At 40.5% G+C, this 16,583-nt stretch overlaps 1 protein-coding gene across 3 annotated transcripts in view; it reads right to left on the bottom strand.

Annotated features, from left to right (window-relative positions):
- AP1G1 (adaptor related protein complex 1 subunit gamma 1) overlaps positions 1–15,973 on the bottom strand; it is a 46,296-nt gene extending 30,323 nt beyond the window's left edge. Inside the window, exons 1-3 of one of the 3 annotated variants that reach the window (XM_026857090.1) lie at positions 15,801–15,973; positions 4,821–5,024; positions 651–775 (exon numbers count right to left, since the gene is read on the bottom strand). In XM_026857090.1, coding sequence (XP_026712891.1) covers positions 651–775; positions 4,821–5,021 — 326 coding nt within the window. In that variant the 5' untranslated portion in view covers positions 5,022–5,024; positions 15,801–15,973. The remainder of the gene's footprint in view (positions 1–650; positions 776–4,820; positions 5,025–15,800) is intronic. The other 2 variants (XM_026857088.1, XM_026857087.1) reach the window with 2 other exon arrangements.
- Positions 15,974–16,583: the final 610 nt, after the last annotated feature.

The raw sequence follows: 16,583 nt of genomic DNA on the forward strand, positions 1-16,583 counted from the left end.
GAAGTCAGGCGACCCTTCAGAGCTCGTCAACAGAAGTCAAGTAAACAAACACAGGACAATGTGGCTGCAGCAATATATATGACTTTATGACATATGATGGCCAGTCCAGCCCACAAAGTTTTAACAGTGTTATAAAAACATCCTGATTATATTGTATTTGAAAGGTGCATGGACCTTTACTGATGCTGCATTACTGCTTGCCTGGCTCTTTCCTACTGCAAGCTGGAAGAGAAATAATTTACAGAAAGGGAAGACAGCTCTTTACAACAATTAGAGGTCTTCTGCACTGGCTGAGCAGTTTACTGTGGTCATTTCATCTTCCCAATTTTATTTATCTTAACATGACCTCCAGAAACACTTACTACCATTCTGTAACTGTAGTTACATGAAGTGTTGTTTGCCACATACACCTGCTCAGGACCAACCCAATTTTATATTCTCTTCCATCTAAGGAAGCTAAACAGGATCATCCCATACAGTACAGTACCAGAACAGTCTTGTTTGGTCAACAGCATACAACAAATTGAAAATACCAGTTTTCTAATGCAAGAGAAAAAAATGAAGTACTCAAAATATCACTGTCAGGAGTGTACTTTCAGATCCTGAAACCTCAAAACATGTGTTGATGGAGAGAGAGGTGGAACCCTTACTTCTTGATGCAATTGGTCATAAGAAGATGGACATCCTGTCTCTCATCCAGCAGCAACATGGCACCTAAATACCCAATGCGCTTGTCTGTGAATTTCTGAGAGGCAATGAGCTTGAGGCACTCCAACTGGAAAAAAAAAAGGAAAAAAAAAGAAGAAAAAAATAAGACAGAATTAGCTTAAACTACTTCTTAGCTAGAGGAGAAACAGTTTGAATTTTGATGTTTAGTCATCTAGATCTCTCAGAATGTATTTTTTTTAAAGTATATTTTATTCCCATTTTGGTGATGTGGAAAACAAAGAAAGGTTAAATGACCTGCCCAAAGCTCCCAGCAAGCCAGCAGGAAAATTATTAGCACCTCCTGCATCTTGAAGTAGCCAGACACCATCAGCCTCCCATGACCTCAGATACACCAGATACGTGGGTTTATGTCACAAAAGTAAAATATAACATTTATAGAGACAAGAGATCCATCATTAGAAACAAAATAGTAAAGATCTGGAAATCTAGATCATGTGTCATGTTTGAAACGCACTGGAAACTTCTGAACCAGGCTTAAAAGGGTCCATCTACCTACCACAACAGATGTGTGCTCTGTAAGTTAATTGTCAAAACCAGTTTTCATTTATTATGGTCTGTAACTAACTTGCTACCTAGGTAAGCCTTAGACACAGAGACAGCTAAGTTTTTGACCTGCTCTGTAATCTCTATTTGAACACCTCAAGTTTGACTATAATCATCAGCATTGTAGCCAGTACAAGCTTCCCTTTCACCATGCAGAAATGCCAACTGTGTTCAGTAGCATAAAGGAGATCCCTAAGATAACATGCACAGCTGCCCCTTGCATACAATGATTAAGAATTTAACTGATAACCCAGTTTTGAACTTGACACTTTCTTATTTCAAAAAAATACATCAACTGCAGAGATATTCTGAGATTACTATGCACTAAAATATTTCTCCCTTAACAGATAACTAATCAAGTATAATCAATATCTACTTTCCAGACAGGAAGTAGCAGAAATGGCTTCTCAAAACAGGTAAGAGACCTATCCCTCACAAACACATCCCTTAAGTCTGTTTTACAAATCAGCTGGGGCAGCAAGTAAGTATACACAAGAGGTTTGAGGAGGGGTCAGACAAAGCTTGCAACAGATCCATTTTAAAGAAAGTAAAGGGGTCATGCACAGGCAAAAATACGGGATGTCATGAAAAGTTTTTCATGGTCCCTAGCTACAGGGAAGCTTAAACAGGGCAACAGACACAGGTGAGATGCAAGAAGCACACACACACATCAGGAGGGTGAAGTTGTACAGGATACCGACAGGAAAAGGAAGGTTGTAGTGCTACGGCCTAGGCACTGCCAAGTTCTCACAACTGCATGGTGTCAGAACACTCTGCACGGAGCTGCCACATGTGAACACCCAGCTAGTGCAGGTAAGAAAAATCTTGAAAGAAAGTGAGTTCAGTTTGCTAGGTTTAAAGGGCTGAAAATCTAGAATAAAGAAACACCTCTGAACAGTAAGATCAGTCATCCACAAGGATAACTGAACTTGCACAAATGGGCAAGATCAACTAGGGATAAGGTACAGAACACTAGATAGCAACCTCTTATCTTCCCAGTGCTTTCTGTAAGAGAATAATGCACCTCTGAACCAACTTTATTCCCCAGGCTTATGAGATACTTTCTTATACAACCCTCTGTAAAAATGCAATGTAGAATTGATATCTAAGGTACAGTGTAAGAGCCAAGAAAGGCAGAAGGCAAACTAAGAAAAAGCAGAAGGAAACTAATGACTGCAACAGACAGTGTAAGATATATTTCTGGTACTTTTGAATTTGAAAGATATTATTGAAATTTATGCCGTGAAAGGCTGATGAGTTCTTGTTTCACTTGTATACAAATACATGCAAACCAGCTTCATGCACAGTAACGCTGAGAAACATGATCAGCTGAAGCTCTTACTAGGTCTAATTAGTGGAAGAAATCTTGATACCATCATATCCATTTCACTCAAAGGAACAATTAAAATCTGCTACATCAGTACTGTAACAGATACATCAGTAAAGCCAGATATGATACAGGCATAGAGCCAGGCTACAACTTACCCAAGTTTTTACTGACATAGTGACTCTTCCAACTGAAAGTAGAAATTTTTGCAAGTAGAAATAATGACAATAATAATAATAAAATTCTTTGCCCAGGCTGCCTGACGACTTCTAAACTTGCACAAATGGCCTTTGCACACACTCAAGAACCAGCTTGCCATCCAGTGCCTCTCAGCATGCACTGGCTAAATAGGGTGCTCATGCTGGGTCAAAGCTGAGGATCCCTGGCTTTGAAAGAAGTCGATCAACCATTCACTACTACTCAACTTTCTCTAAGTTCTCTTTCATTGTTGATTACCCCATGCACACTGTTAGCTGAAGTCAGATGTGTGCTTACATCTTACAGAGCAACCATCTCACAGCCTGTGGCCCTCTTCTGTTTTTCACCAAGATTTCCTGCATATTTACCCTATCACACTCAAACTTCCTGCCTACAATGCTGGACTGTCTATCTACAAGACTCCAGTGCTGGAACAACACATGTCTTCAACAGGTCCCCACCTCACACAGACTATGCTCTACCTACACAACATTAGCCCTTTGAAAGATTCCTTCCAGTTATAAGCATTAAGGACATACAAAGGTCTGCAACTTACTCACTTGGATAATACTTGTTAAAATCCCCTCTCAGCCTTGGGCCCTATGCCCTCTGAAAGTGCAGCTGATAAACCACATGACAACCAAAGCCATGGAATGAAGTACTCTGTTCCCAAGAGACTCAGCACAGATGCCTCTGAGACATAGCAACTCCAGCAATAACAGATATTGAATAATCTGTTTTATCCTTCTTCCACTGAGAATGAAGATGCAATTTACTGAAGATGCATTACTGATCAAAGCAGAAAATGAAATGGTCTAATCTTCCATATATGGGATTAAATACTTGAGTAACACGATAAAATAATCCAAATAAAATTTTAACATGTTCCTAAAATAAGCCAAATGTACAAATGCTAGATGACAGTCATCTGTAACACTTATTCTTCTTGCAGCTCTTAGATACTTAGCCTTAATTTTTGTGACAGGAAGTTTCTCGCTTGGACCAGGGAGCCTGGCTACATTAAGTGTTAAGAACAGGGTAATACATAAATTCACTTGCTCTTATGCAACAACTTGTTATCCTGAGAGAGGAATCCAGTGATGTAGAAGTAAGATAATGCACTTTATATACAGTAACACAGCCCAGACTCACTCCCTAACACTAAGACTATTTGGAATTTTATTTCAGTGGTTTGAGTTTACTGTTTTAGTGAGATATGTCAAGACTGGTAAATCCAATCATGAATGGACAGACTCCCAAGACATGAAGCTACTTTAAGGGATCCAACAATTTGACTGACTTTTTATTTAGCTTTATGGAAATATTTAATTATTTTTTTTTATAACTACTAACAAGACACTTACTGACTTCTAAGCAAAACAGACTATGCCCCAAAGACTAAGCAAAGCTCAACGTGAAAAACATCTTGTAGATCAAGAAATCCCATCTTCCCGTCTCCCTTTTCCACAATCTACCTGCATCAAAAATAAGCCAAGAGACAGAAAACTTGTACCAGCATTCTCCAAGTCACTTCACTAAGATGGAGATAAGGAGCATGTATTTCTTATTGCTGGGAACAGACCAACTCTTATGTGCCTAGAATAGATTGCTTTAGAAGGAAAAGGGTATAGAGCCTCCTTTGAAGCATCTGGTACTTCCCATCAGAGACAGAACTCCAATGTGCTGTTTTGAGCCCATGTAGAAATAGCCTTATGTACTGGACTGTGGTGTGAGAACTACTGCTCTGCAGAAACCTGGGTAGCAAGGAGCAGAGAGTCTGGCAAAAGCAGACCAACCCTAAATTTCATAACAAAATAGGTAAGTCTCCAAACAGCAGATCTCACTAACAAAGTCAAGACTAACTAATGTAGGTTGAGAACATATGTGAAGACGTACCTCCAAAGGTCCCAAAGAGCAGACAGCAGAAGTGCAGCTAGGAATGCTCCCAATAGGCCAGTGTGCCCGGAAGACAGAGCAGACTGACATATGCACATAGCACAGCAAGTACCCAACTCTGACCTACCTGTCCAAAATGTGCAGGGTATCCCAGCATGTGCATATACAGCAGCTTTGCCACGTTTCTGCATCGGTACGTGTTATCTTCCTCTCGGAAGGATGACCGGATAGCAGCACATTCCTTTTGGATCATCTCACGCTCTTCTGCCTGAGTTCTTGCTGTCCGGATGGTCCGGATCAACTCCCGCAGTCTGATGGGGGCTGGCATCCTCTGGGAGAAAAAGAGAGCTGTAAACCTTGTGCTGGACCCAAAGGCTTCATAATGATCTCATACTTGCGCTTTTTTTTTTTTCCTTCCTTTCTTACCCTACAGTTACGTAAGTACAATTAAAAAAAAAGCAGACTCCTTCAGTAGCATGGTTAAAAGCAAACTTGAACACCAGAGGAATTAATTGTGCCTCACATTTGCTTTTCCAGAACATTAGAAACAGAAACTGCTATGCTTTGAGTTAGCTGTCAGGTGAACATAACGTGACTCCCCACCTGAAACGGGCAGAAATGGCACTCTGCAGGTATGCTTTCATATTCACTTCATCTGCCTCTCCCAAGAAAAGCTCCAAAGAGATTTGATCCCAAAATCATGGCAACTCAGACAGAAACTCTTTACAAAAAGCAACACTGTTTAATAACTTGCACAAGATTTTATACTAGGCTTTTCAGATAACCATGCTTCAAAAATCCTGCAAATTTATGTCATACATGCTTCCTTAGAGGTGTGGAAGTCAGCAGAAAAAGCACATGGAAGAGCAATCCTAGCTGGGTGGATATTTCAGAGAATCTTCTTTTAAAAAATAAATCAAGCTGACCTCATCCTTTTATTACACCCCAAACAGAATAATCCTTTCTCAAACAAGCCTGTCACATTACGGTCTGGTGGCGCTCGTATGAAAAGAGTGTGCAAGAGAGGTGTATCCTACACGTACTCCAAGTAGTTTCACTTCACCAGACAGAATACTGATGGAGACATCTGACCTAGGGAGCAATTTAGTCTTCTGAATATCCCTCAAGAGGTAAAAGGCTCTCAAACAAAAGCCAAACTTTAGAATGATGTTTAACAGTTGAATTTTTACGTTCATGCTCACCAAAACTGACTTTTGATTTTCTAGGAGATCAGTCTGTGCAAGCATCTCCACAGTCATCTTTCATCCACGCTAGACTGCGAATATAACTGAGCCATTCTGTTAACAGATAATGTCACATCAACTTGTGAAAAGTTGCCATGGCAGTCTGCTACAGATTTCGTCTGGGTCTCTGTCCTCCCAGAATGGTGTGTCATCATTTTAAGCCCTGTCATATCAGGAAAAGATGTGCATCCTGATGCTGCACTAACTGGCTTGCATGACACCACAGAACTGACAGGCTGGGCAGTGTACAGAGTGAGCAGGGCACTAGTCCGCTGCAGAAAAGCGGAGCTGCACGTACAGCGAGCAAAGCTGGCCTCACAGTAAGAGAGCTGAATGCAGCTCTGTAGGTCTGGATTACAGATCTGGTCTTCTACAGGATTCACACATAACACCAAGTCCCTTCAGTCAAACCATGCAGACCGCTCATATTCCAGTTCCCCATCTTCATACCTATAACACTTGGATTTACAGAGACACAGAGCATTCAATTTTGAAAACGGAAGAGAAGACGTTCCTCCTGCATTAAGAAATTCTGCCCCAAAATGCTGACATGTGTAGGATCAAGATTATTAGACACGTTCATCCTTCATCTTGCCTCACCCCTCCGTGTGAATTTATAACACTTTCTCACATTACTGTGATATGAATAAATTAATGTTTCCTGTGTATCCAGACGCCGCACTAACAAGGATCACAGAAATGGTCAAGGGGAAGTAAGAAATCCGTCTCCAGAGCAGTATCTGAATGTGCAATAAATCAGGCTTTTGAATGTGCCATTCATGTTCTTTTAATGTAGCCTGTGATGTTCCTACACTGAAAAGATCTTCCCCACAACAGCATCATATCTACAGGCACACAGGGAAGGCTTTAGTTACACGGAGTCTTTAAACCTGTAACACAGACCAGCACAAACAACAGCAGCAGAACGGTGATCTTTCAGTAGCAAGTTAAGACGGCAGGATCACAACAGAGGGTGAAAACCCTGCAGAGCACTAGGAGTAGTACATCGAGATGCACCGTCTGTACAGTCTCTGGAGATTTCAGATGTTGAAGGGCAAGTCTCAAAGGATCCCACACAAATCACTTTTGGAAATTGGAAGACTATTTTCACCAGTACGACAAAATACACATCCTCAAAATAAAAGGACAACTCCCCAGCACTCATACACTAAGTCAGCCAGAAGCATCAAGGTTTCAAAGCTTTGCAAATAAAAGGTCATTTAATTCTATGTATTTCCTGCCGCATTCCTCCTATCTACACAGAATAAAATACTTTCCTACCCTAAGAGAACAAAACACTTTTCTAAAATCCTGCAAAAAGCCTCTGATAAATAGCTTGCTTGGGAAATTTCAGAATGAGCAAGTTAAAAAACTATTTAAAAAAGGGGAAAAACAACTAAAACCATAGATTTAAATGGCATGTAAAATTAAGGTAACAGGTTAAGAGTTAATTATTGCAAGCTAGAATTCCAATATAACACGTACTAGCTGTTTCCTAGCTGTTGTTTGGTTGTATTGCTTTACTCTGTGATAATTTATTCTTACTGAAAAGGGAAAACCACACTAACTGTGTGCTGTTACCGGAGACTCATTAACTTGCTGCTAATTACACACTACTACATATCCCAAAAACTTGTTTGCATAGGCCTATCCTTAGACCCCTCCTTCAGAGCTGAAACTGGATAAAACCTAAGGCACAAGACTTGTCTGCAGTAAGGCAGGATACAACCTTCTCCCAAATTCTATAAATCCTTATAACAACATCTGCTTAAGTTCATGTTTCTATCCTGAATCTGTCACATTGGAAGTGGTCTTGATCTCCTATAAAAGCTATTCTTCATTCATTCAATTTAATCCCTCATTTCCATAGTAGTCTTCAACTTAACCTAGTAATTTAGATGAAAATACGATCTACCAACCCTTCACTGTCCTAAATGAGCAGCCAAAGGCAGAAAGCAGAGCAGAAATGGCCATACCCTCTCTGATTAAAGCTCCACCCCGTTCAGAACCCGCTGACAGATGCCTAGAGAAGAGTGTAAGAACAGAACAAACACGTAGCAATACTTCCTCGGGATTTGTTTGCAGTCTTCAAGAATTTGTAGCCCAAGAACTTTTCCACAGCCAGAAATAAAAACCACTCTGGTTTTATTTGGACCCCAGGTAAACTTCTAAAATCAACAACATTCTGCAGGACACATTCCAGAGCTTCGCAGCACAACACACGGAGACCCAGCTACTGCTTTTGTTCTGCATTTACAACTGCTTCCGCCCACTGGTACTCCCAATTATTCGACACTCTTCCACTGTTATCTCTCCCTCATCCTCCCCAGTCTGAAAAATGCAGCCTCACACTGAAGCCCTTCCACAGCTGATTACCTTTGTTGCCTTGCCTGCACATTTTACAACTCTCCCACGTCCTTTCTGAAGGGGGAGAGAAGCAAAACGCTGCAACGCAGCATCTAAGAGGTAGATGTGCCATTGATTTATTTATAAAACGTCTTGTGTTTTGCTCCCTATGATTTTCCTCCCTATTATTTTCCCAGTAATTGTAACACTCAGTTCAGAGTTCTGAATGCCACAAGGTGCTCAGCTTGTGTTTTTCACATAACAGTATCATAAACCTCAAAATCTCTTTCCTGGGTGGAAAGAGTCTGCTTAAAGTCCTTAATTTTTAACCCGGACTCATCTACTGCACACACATATCACATGGTTCTAAATTGATTTTGATAAGACATGCTCTTGATGGAAAACTGAGAAGTTAAAAAAAATTCCTAGAATAGTTTGGGTTGGAAGGGACCTTAAAGCCCATGCAGTGCCACCCCCTGCCCTGGGCACAGCCACCTTCCACCAGCCCAGGTTGCCCAAAGCCCCGTCCAACCTGGCCTTGAACCCTGCCAGGGAGGGGGCAGCCACAGCTTCTCTGGGCAGCCTGTGCCAGGGCCTCACCCCCCTCACTGGGTATTTCCTCCTTACATCTAATCTTTATCTCCCCTCTGTCAGTTTAACCCCGTTACCCCTCATCTTATCCCTCCCCCATGATGACAAGTCCCTCCCCCCCTTCCTGCAGCCCCTTTCAGCCCTGGGGGGCCGCTCTAAGGTCTCCTCAGAGCCTTCTCTTCTCCTGCTGAACCCCCCAACTCTCTCAGCCTGTCCTCATAGGGGGGCTCCAGCCCCCCCCAGCATCTCCATGGCCTCCTCTGGCCCCACTCGAGCAGGTCCGTGTCCTTCTGCTGTTGGTGCCCCCAGAGCTGGACCCAGCCCTGCAGGGGGGTCTCCCAGAGGAGGAGAATCCCCCCCCCCCAGACCTGCTGCCCACCCTGCTCTGGGTGCAGCCCAGCACACAGGTGGCACTACTGCAGGAATATTCCTCTGCAATCTATTAGCAATCATTTCATAATTACTGCGATCACCCATGTGCAGGCTCATGGTGGAAGAGGTGCTCCAGTCCTTCTGTCGTGCTGACACCGGCATTCCCAGGGCAGGGTACCACATGAGGCAACCTGTACCTCTGAAAACCAGCTAGCTGCTTTCCTCACAGGAGGCGTTCTCTTCAGACACATCAGTCTGGCTTGTGCAGACACAAAGGCGGCAGCAAGGACACACAGCTCTGGGACACCTGAGATGGGAGTGGGAAAGAGGTGAAGTGTTCCCTCCAGCACAAACCACACTTACACCATGGCTCTGCACCCTTGTTAAGCTGATCTAAAGCTTCACTGTTCCTGAGAAAACAGGTAGTGGCTATCACAAGATGAAACCATGACAGACTTTTTTATTTTTAAGAAATATTTATTTGGAAACTTTCTGAAACACCTATACATAGTCCACAAACAAACTGAAGTTTGGCAGCAGCTTGCTTTGATATCACAAGCCCTTTTGCTCCCACTCTATATTCAAAGGGTTTATAAACCACTGAACTCTGACACCTTCACAGCCTGTGACCTGCACAATCGCATGGGACCAAAACATTCTGCAGGTATGCCCACAGAGGGCTTCAGCACATTATATTTAGCCCTGGACATCAGAAAGTAAAAGGACAGATTGCCTAAATAGTTTTAGTCAGTGGGAAACCAGCACTGAACAATGTCCCCATACGTCCGAAGTGCAGCTTTTTATGAACATTTATTTTGCATTCTTCACCAGTCTTTAGGCATAACTTCCTACCTCACTGAGAAGGCAGGTAAAATGGAGACAAACAGTGAAGATCTAACATGATTTCATCCGAACACCATCCAGCCACTGAACAAAATGAATAGTCTATATTTACAAGTGCCCTTGCATAAACAATCAGCAAGCCACACTGTAAAGATTTTTTTTTTCCCCCCCTCACATCACAACCACAGGAAAGCAAGCACAAAGCAGCATATTGCAAAGCAAAGAATTAAAAAGTAAGACTCATCTTCAGAGGATAGCCAAATTATAAGGCTACCTCCTATTTTCATCTGTGTAACACACTAACTACAGACAGTCCAATCTGAACTACTTTTTGAGAACAACTGTATCTCACACACACTTCCTGCCTGATAAGGATAAAACAATGCAGAACTGCTCTGATGGAGGACTATGTGAAGGGCAAAAGACAATGCCATGATTTATTTTCCAACATTCAGAACTTCTGTCCTTGTGTTGCAACTCCACACTCTTTTAAGAAAACATTAAACCATTTAGCCTTTTAACAAATATACCTTTGAATTCTTCCCATAAAATACATTTTGTACCCATCTATACAAAATATTCTCACAAATCACTTCACATGTTTATGCCTTGGGGCTTAAGCTTCCTTCTTTTGCACACTCTTCTACCATTTCAATGCTTAGTAACTCCCATGCAATGTACCAGGTTGGCTTTTCTTCCCCTCCACAATAAAGTGTTCTCCTAATATCAAGAAATTCTTACATCAGGTATCTGATTTCTGCCTTCATTGACCTTAAGATTGTTCTGCATGCTAATACACTGGAAATCTCATTGCATTTTTAAGTTTCAGACATTTCAAGCAAGTGTAAGCAGTAGCTATTGCAGATGTGAAGAAACTCTGGACGTGAGAACACTTAAATTCAGAAACATTCCAGAACAGATTAACCCCACTTTCTGAAAGCATACAACCTTTTCCCTGTTCACACTCACAGTAATAATTTGCACAGTTTAACTATAAAGCAAAAGATAGTTTTAAATGGAATTTAAACCTGCTGTCTGATCAAGTAAGGGATACTAAATTAAATTCTTACACCACGAGAAAGGAAGTCCTCATCACCTATTAACTGAGTTTGACATCTATGATTTTACAGCCTTTAATTTTATCTATCCCTCAGCCACCTCTCTTTGTAGGCAGTAGAGCCCTACTCCAGTCTCCCTGTATGCAGCCATTGCACAATGCCTTCATATCTTTTTTTTTTTTTTCCCCTTCAAACAATGTATTCAAGCAACAGGTACAGTATAAGTTCACACTGATTTTTTTATTCTTTGTAGTTAGAAAGTTAAAAATGTTTAAACTCACTTTGCCTGGCAGTTTGGCTACTGTTGAGCCAACATTTTTTATAAAGATCCTACAGACAGCTCTAAGACCTCTGGCTTGAGTGACAACTTATTTAGAAACTTTTACTGTGTAATCATCTTTGCAGTAATTTCTTTTCAGCACAGGCATTGCTTTGCATTTATTGACAATTAATTCATTTTACCATCTTATTACATACTCCTTTACTGTCACAAAATCCTGCCACAGCTTTAGAATGAAACTGTCACCTCACTATTCACTCCCCCAGATCGCTTTATGAACAACATACTTAATAGCAATTGCAGAGTGCCTCTCAATAACCACTTCCTATTACAAAAGCAGACAGACTTTCTATCATTGTCTGGGCACTTTTGTTTCTTCCTTAGCTCATTATTAATTCACTGTTAAGATGTTCCTTGAAAAACTGCGCTATAATGCAATAAAAACCTTTGGTTAGAGGCTCTGTCAAAATTTCTGAAAAATCCAAAAATTTTATAATCCAGATGACCTTTATTCATTTACTAAGAGCTTGTCAAGAACCATGCAGTTCCTGGGTCCTCTCCTGGAGCCCTTTTAAAAAAATGGTATTATACAAGCTAACACCTACTCTTGTTGTACATGAAGTGTTAAGATAGTGACATCATATTTACAAGTTGAACAATTTTGAGTTCCTTCAGAGATATTGGTGAATTTCACTTTCTAGTGGCAATTTATTAGTTATTTTACTCGACAGTCTGAGAGTATTCCTCACAGATTTCAACTTGAGAATACCAGCAAGTTCCTCCATATAAAGCACTGATATAAAGAATGTGGATTTTTTTTTTTTTGCTATGAATTTATTTTCTTTACACACTGGTTATCAGTCAGACTTCTAGCATGTCTCTGCTATGCATCATATAGATATATCCTATACGGGACAACCAAACAGGGTCCTATCTAGGCACATGGTCTTTAGGTGTCACAGAACATTTTATAAACCGAAAAATGCATCTTATCCATGCTGAGGTACTAAAAAAAAAAAAAGAATTATGAACACCAATTGTGAAGAAGGACAGGAAAATTGAACAAGAAGTTTGCTTAGGAACATAATAGAAAAAAAACTTCAAACAAGTATGAAGCAGTTCTTCCTCTTTACTGAATCTCTCAGACACTTTGTCACATTTTAAAGACATGGTCAGACACAACTGCCAGCAAATCAGTTTTCCTAGATCACCTCATCCTCTCAATTGCCACTGATACAGCACAGATGACAGTGACTGCCCCAGGATTCTGCAGGTGTAATAGCTTAAATGACTGTATTACTGCAGTGTTACCCCCAGCAGCAGTAAGGTGAAACAAAGATGGTCAGTTTTGCTACAACGCTCAGCATGGCTCCCCACTACTCCTACTAGAGGCATCTGCAAAATACATAAACCTGAAGAGCGATGTGTTGCCCACAAAAACTTTAATTGCAGCTCTTAGATCACCGACTACATCAGGCAACAAGCATCAAGATGGTATTGACACAAGGTCTACTGAGTAAATAACCACAAAACTGGGAGAAGCCAAGCCATCAGGGACTGCTGGGGCAGGTACCACCACTTCACTAAAAAATACAGCTGTGTATGCAGCTCAGACATCTGAAATGAAGGTGCTGGGGATATCTGAGCAGTTTGTTTTTCATGATCCAGTCTTAGTCTTTCCCAGAGCTCTAAAATTAGCAGCATATGCCCCTCGGTCATCAAGCAAAGATCCACAGTTTGCAGGGGTCAGGAAAGCTAATCATCCTAAATCCAAACCATACAAGCAAACAAACCAGGTTTTGGGCAAGTATCACAAGACTTGATAAAGTCATTCAGAATCTCAGTTTCACTCTCACACACACACCCCACCCCCAAAAAAACTCCTTTAGCTTTTTGAGGTCCATATATTTTCATATTCAGAAAGGCAACCCAATAAATCATCACCACTTCCTGGACAATCCCATGCTCATCCAGATGACTCCTACCCAGGGGCAGGCCATAACTTAACCATTAAGCCCACAATGCCATGACCTGAAGTAGCATGCTCGCAGGCCAGAAGCACAAATTTTGGAGACTTGGTGGAAAAACAGGCAGAAGAGGTAGAATGGAGGCAATGAGATTACATGGATATTGCTACAGGACAGAAAACACTAATTCACACAAGATAGCAACGAATTCACATGATACAGTTCAAACCAGTATGCACTTGCAGATGCACAGCTACAGAAAAACCCCACAGAGAGAGAGAGAAGACTGCACTGTCTCCCTTTCCTTCTTCCTTTCAAGAGGAAATACACATAAGGAGCACCATGCCCTTCCCTCCCTTAGTCAAATCTCAGCATTACTCGTGTATCAATTTCCCAGGATTCTGACAGATCACAGAACAATAGGAAACATTTTCCCACATACACGCTGCCAAGCTATCCATGGCTAGAGACCAGATCATGGAGCGCGACAAGCTGGAACAGCAAGACAGGCCCAAGGCCTCGCGTCCTCCACGGATATGGAGCCGGCACCCCGGGAAGCTGCAGCATGATAAAAGGCACTAAGAGTGGAAAAGGGCTCCAGCAAGCCCTAGAAGATAATTTATTGACAAGTATTTATGATTTTCCTGATCACATAAGCAACGTATGGACAACACGCAGTGTAACCACAGCATGGCTCTGCCAAGACAGCCAAACCCTTACAGGATCAAAATCTGCCTGAGACTTGATGGACGACCAGACATGTCACTGCAGGAGGGAAGTGGGCTATACGTCAATAAACAGATTGGTAATAGAGATAAAACAAAGAGTACTAAGGAATTACAAAAGCAAAATATAAATAGGATTAAACAATTTAGAGCTCAGAAGAATTAAAACACTGAAGCAATCGTTTAATTTTGACTATGTAATTTGTCTTGAAATGAGACAGAATCTCTAAATTCACACTATGACCCATGTGGAAGATTAAGAAAAGTTAGCTTCAGATGAAAGCTACAAAAGCTATCAAATAGCAAACTGCCATGAAAAATGCAATTTTACAGGCTTCTCTATATTACATAAACGCATTTTATTGCACAAGATGACTAGTAGAGGACAACCATATCATCTAGGAACAGCAGACCTGAAGCTTTAGTTGTCTAAATGCTGCTTAGAGCTTCATTCAAAGTAGCAGGTCTTGTTCTTCAGGATTAGTTCACATTTTTCACCAGTACAGGCATATGTTTTTATTCTTTACACATTAACATAAACAACAAGGCAATTTTAAGAAGTAGTTACCTCCTTCCTCATTCTGTTTACAGCAGCAGTTTCCCTTGGCCATTTCTTCACTAACTACAAACTCAAGACATCAGGGATGATCTCCAAATACTTGAAAACAGCCTACCAGTTAATATTTACACTATCTGGTAGGACTGAACTCTGAATTCTTCCTCCTCATGAGGTCTGTTTCCCCCTTCTCATTGTGAAGGCCTTGCTCATTACAGTAACCCACTATCAAGATCAAAGCTTCTGAAAGAGTTAGATACCTAACTCTGATTAGTTCCAATGGCACAGGTGGCCAGTGTTTAAGTTCCTTTAAAAAAATAATTCCAGCTTTTTTTTTTTTTTCCCAGTCTCTGAATTGCATGAAAGGTGTTAGGTCAGTGATTCTCCTCCTATTCACCAACTCTTCCCCTGAGTCAATAAAAAAAGGCATTCTTCCTTTATGCAACTCATTACTAGTAAACAATCCAATACTACAAAGAAAGCATTCAACAAAAATTGTAATGTATTAAAAACATTTTATTTTCATCTAAATTATGCTTCTAAAATCACAATTTTCTCCCCTTGTACGGTCTCTTACTAGTTAAGCTTGTCATGTTCCAAAATTACAAGATTTATTCAACATGCCAAAAATATTTAAGCATAGAACCCTACTAAAAGTCTCTTTTAGAATATAATCATATTCAAATATGATTGTTCACCAAATAACCTTTTATATTTACAAGAAGTACCCATTATTACCAAAATCCACATGTAAAATGCTCAAGTGTTTCAGCCAAACAACAGCCCTCTATCAGGACTGCAGTGTAGACAAAAGTATTTACCATCCTTAAACATGTAACTGAACTGAGATCCTTCTGCTAGAAACTATTCAGAAATGTTAGTTTATGTCTTAGAAAAATTAAAACCACTCTTTCAATATACTAATGATTTTATTTTTTTTTTAAAGTTGGTTAACAACTTGTTTAGGCCAAGTTATCAAACATGTTTTAAAATTACATTATTATTTAGCCTTGAATTCTGGAAACACTGAGACATAAACCCCTACAAAGCTCATGGAATTATTTACAGAAGGCCTGTACTGTTTGGGGAACTTGTCTGAATTTTCAATTCTAGTAAGATACATACCTAGTTACAGCTTTTCCTGTAAATAGTATTTCTGAACTTGGCTCATCCTAGAAAGCAAAGAAAGACTGAAGCAGCACACATTTTTAAGAACATCTAAAATACACAACTTAAGTTGCTCCACCCCAACGCATGCATAAGTAATCACATTCCTCAAGCAAAAACAACTTTTGGGAAGTTACATAATTAAAGCCTGACCCAACTCCCAACTGAAATCAGTAGAACTCCCCTACTTCCTTCAGGGTAACAGAACCAAGCCTCCTGTACACAAAAGCAGAAGATATGTATGGACTACATGAAAGGAATAACTGCACTGGTTAACTACAAATTACCAATGGCCTCATCTCCACACTACTATCAGTGGGCTTCACGCTTCTATTGGATACTTTAGGGAAAAAAAGACATTAGCAGTAAAACCAGAATATACACTGCAATAGAGAAGCTGTGAACAAAAGCAGAGATAATGGTATATGGTCTAGTATTATCAATATTTATATAGAAAACAGTAAACACCTAAGCAAGGAGCACCATCATCATCAAGAAGGGCAAAGAAGGGCAAAGGCAACACAGAAGAGTTTAAAGAAAAAGCAACCAACCATACAACATCCCAAGTGGAAAAATAATCTCTCTTGAGAAAAAGCAATTTAATACAACAGAGAAGTAGAAAGTAAGCAACATCAGAAAAATCAGAAAGAAATTAAGGCAGCAGGGGGCTTCAAAATGCAGTGTGATAATAAAAGCCATCAGTGTTACACTCTGCTTTACAAAGACAGCATGGGGGGGGGG

The sequence above is a fragment of the Athene cunicularia genome (genome assembly GCF_003259725.1).
Source record: "Athene cunicularia isolate RWA chromosome 11 unlocalized genomic scaffold, athCun1 chr11_part2, whole genome shotgun sequence".
Lineage (NCBI taxonomy): Eukaryota > Metazoa > Chordata > Aves > Strigiformes > Strigidae > Athene > Athene cunicularia.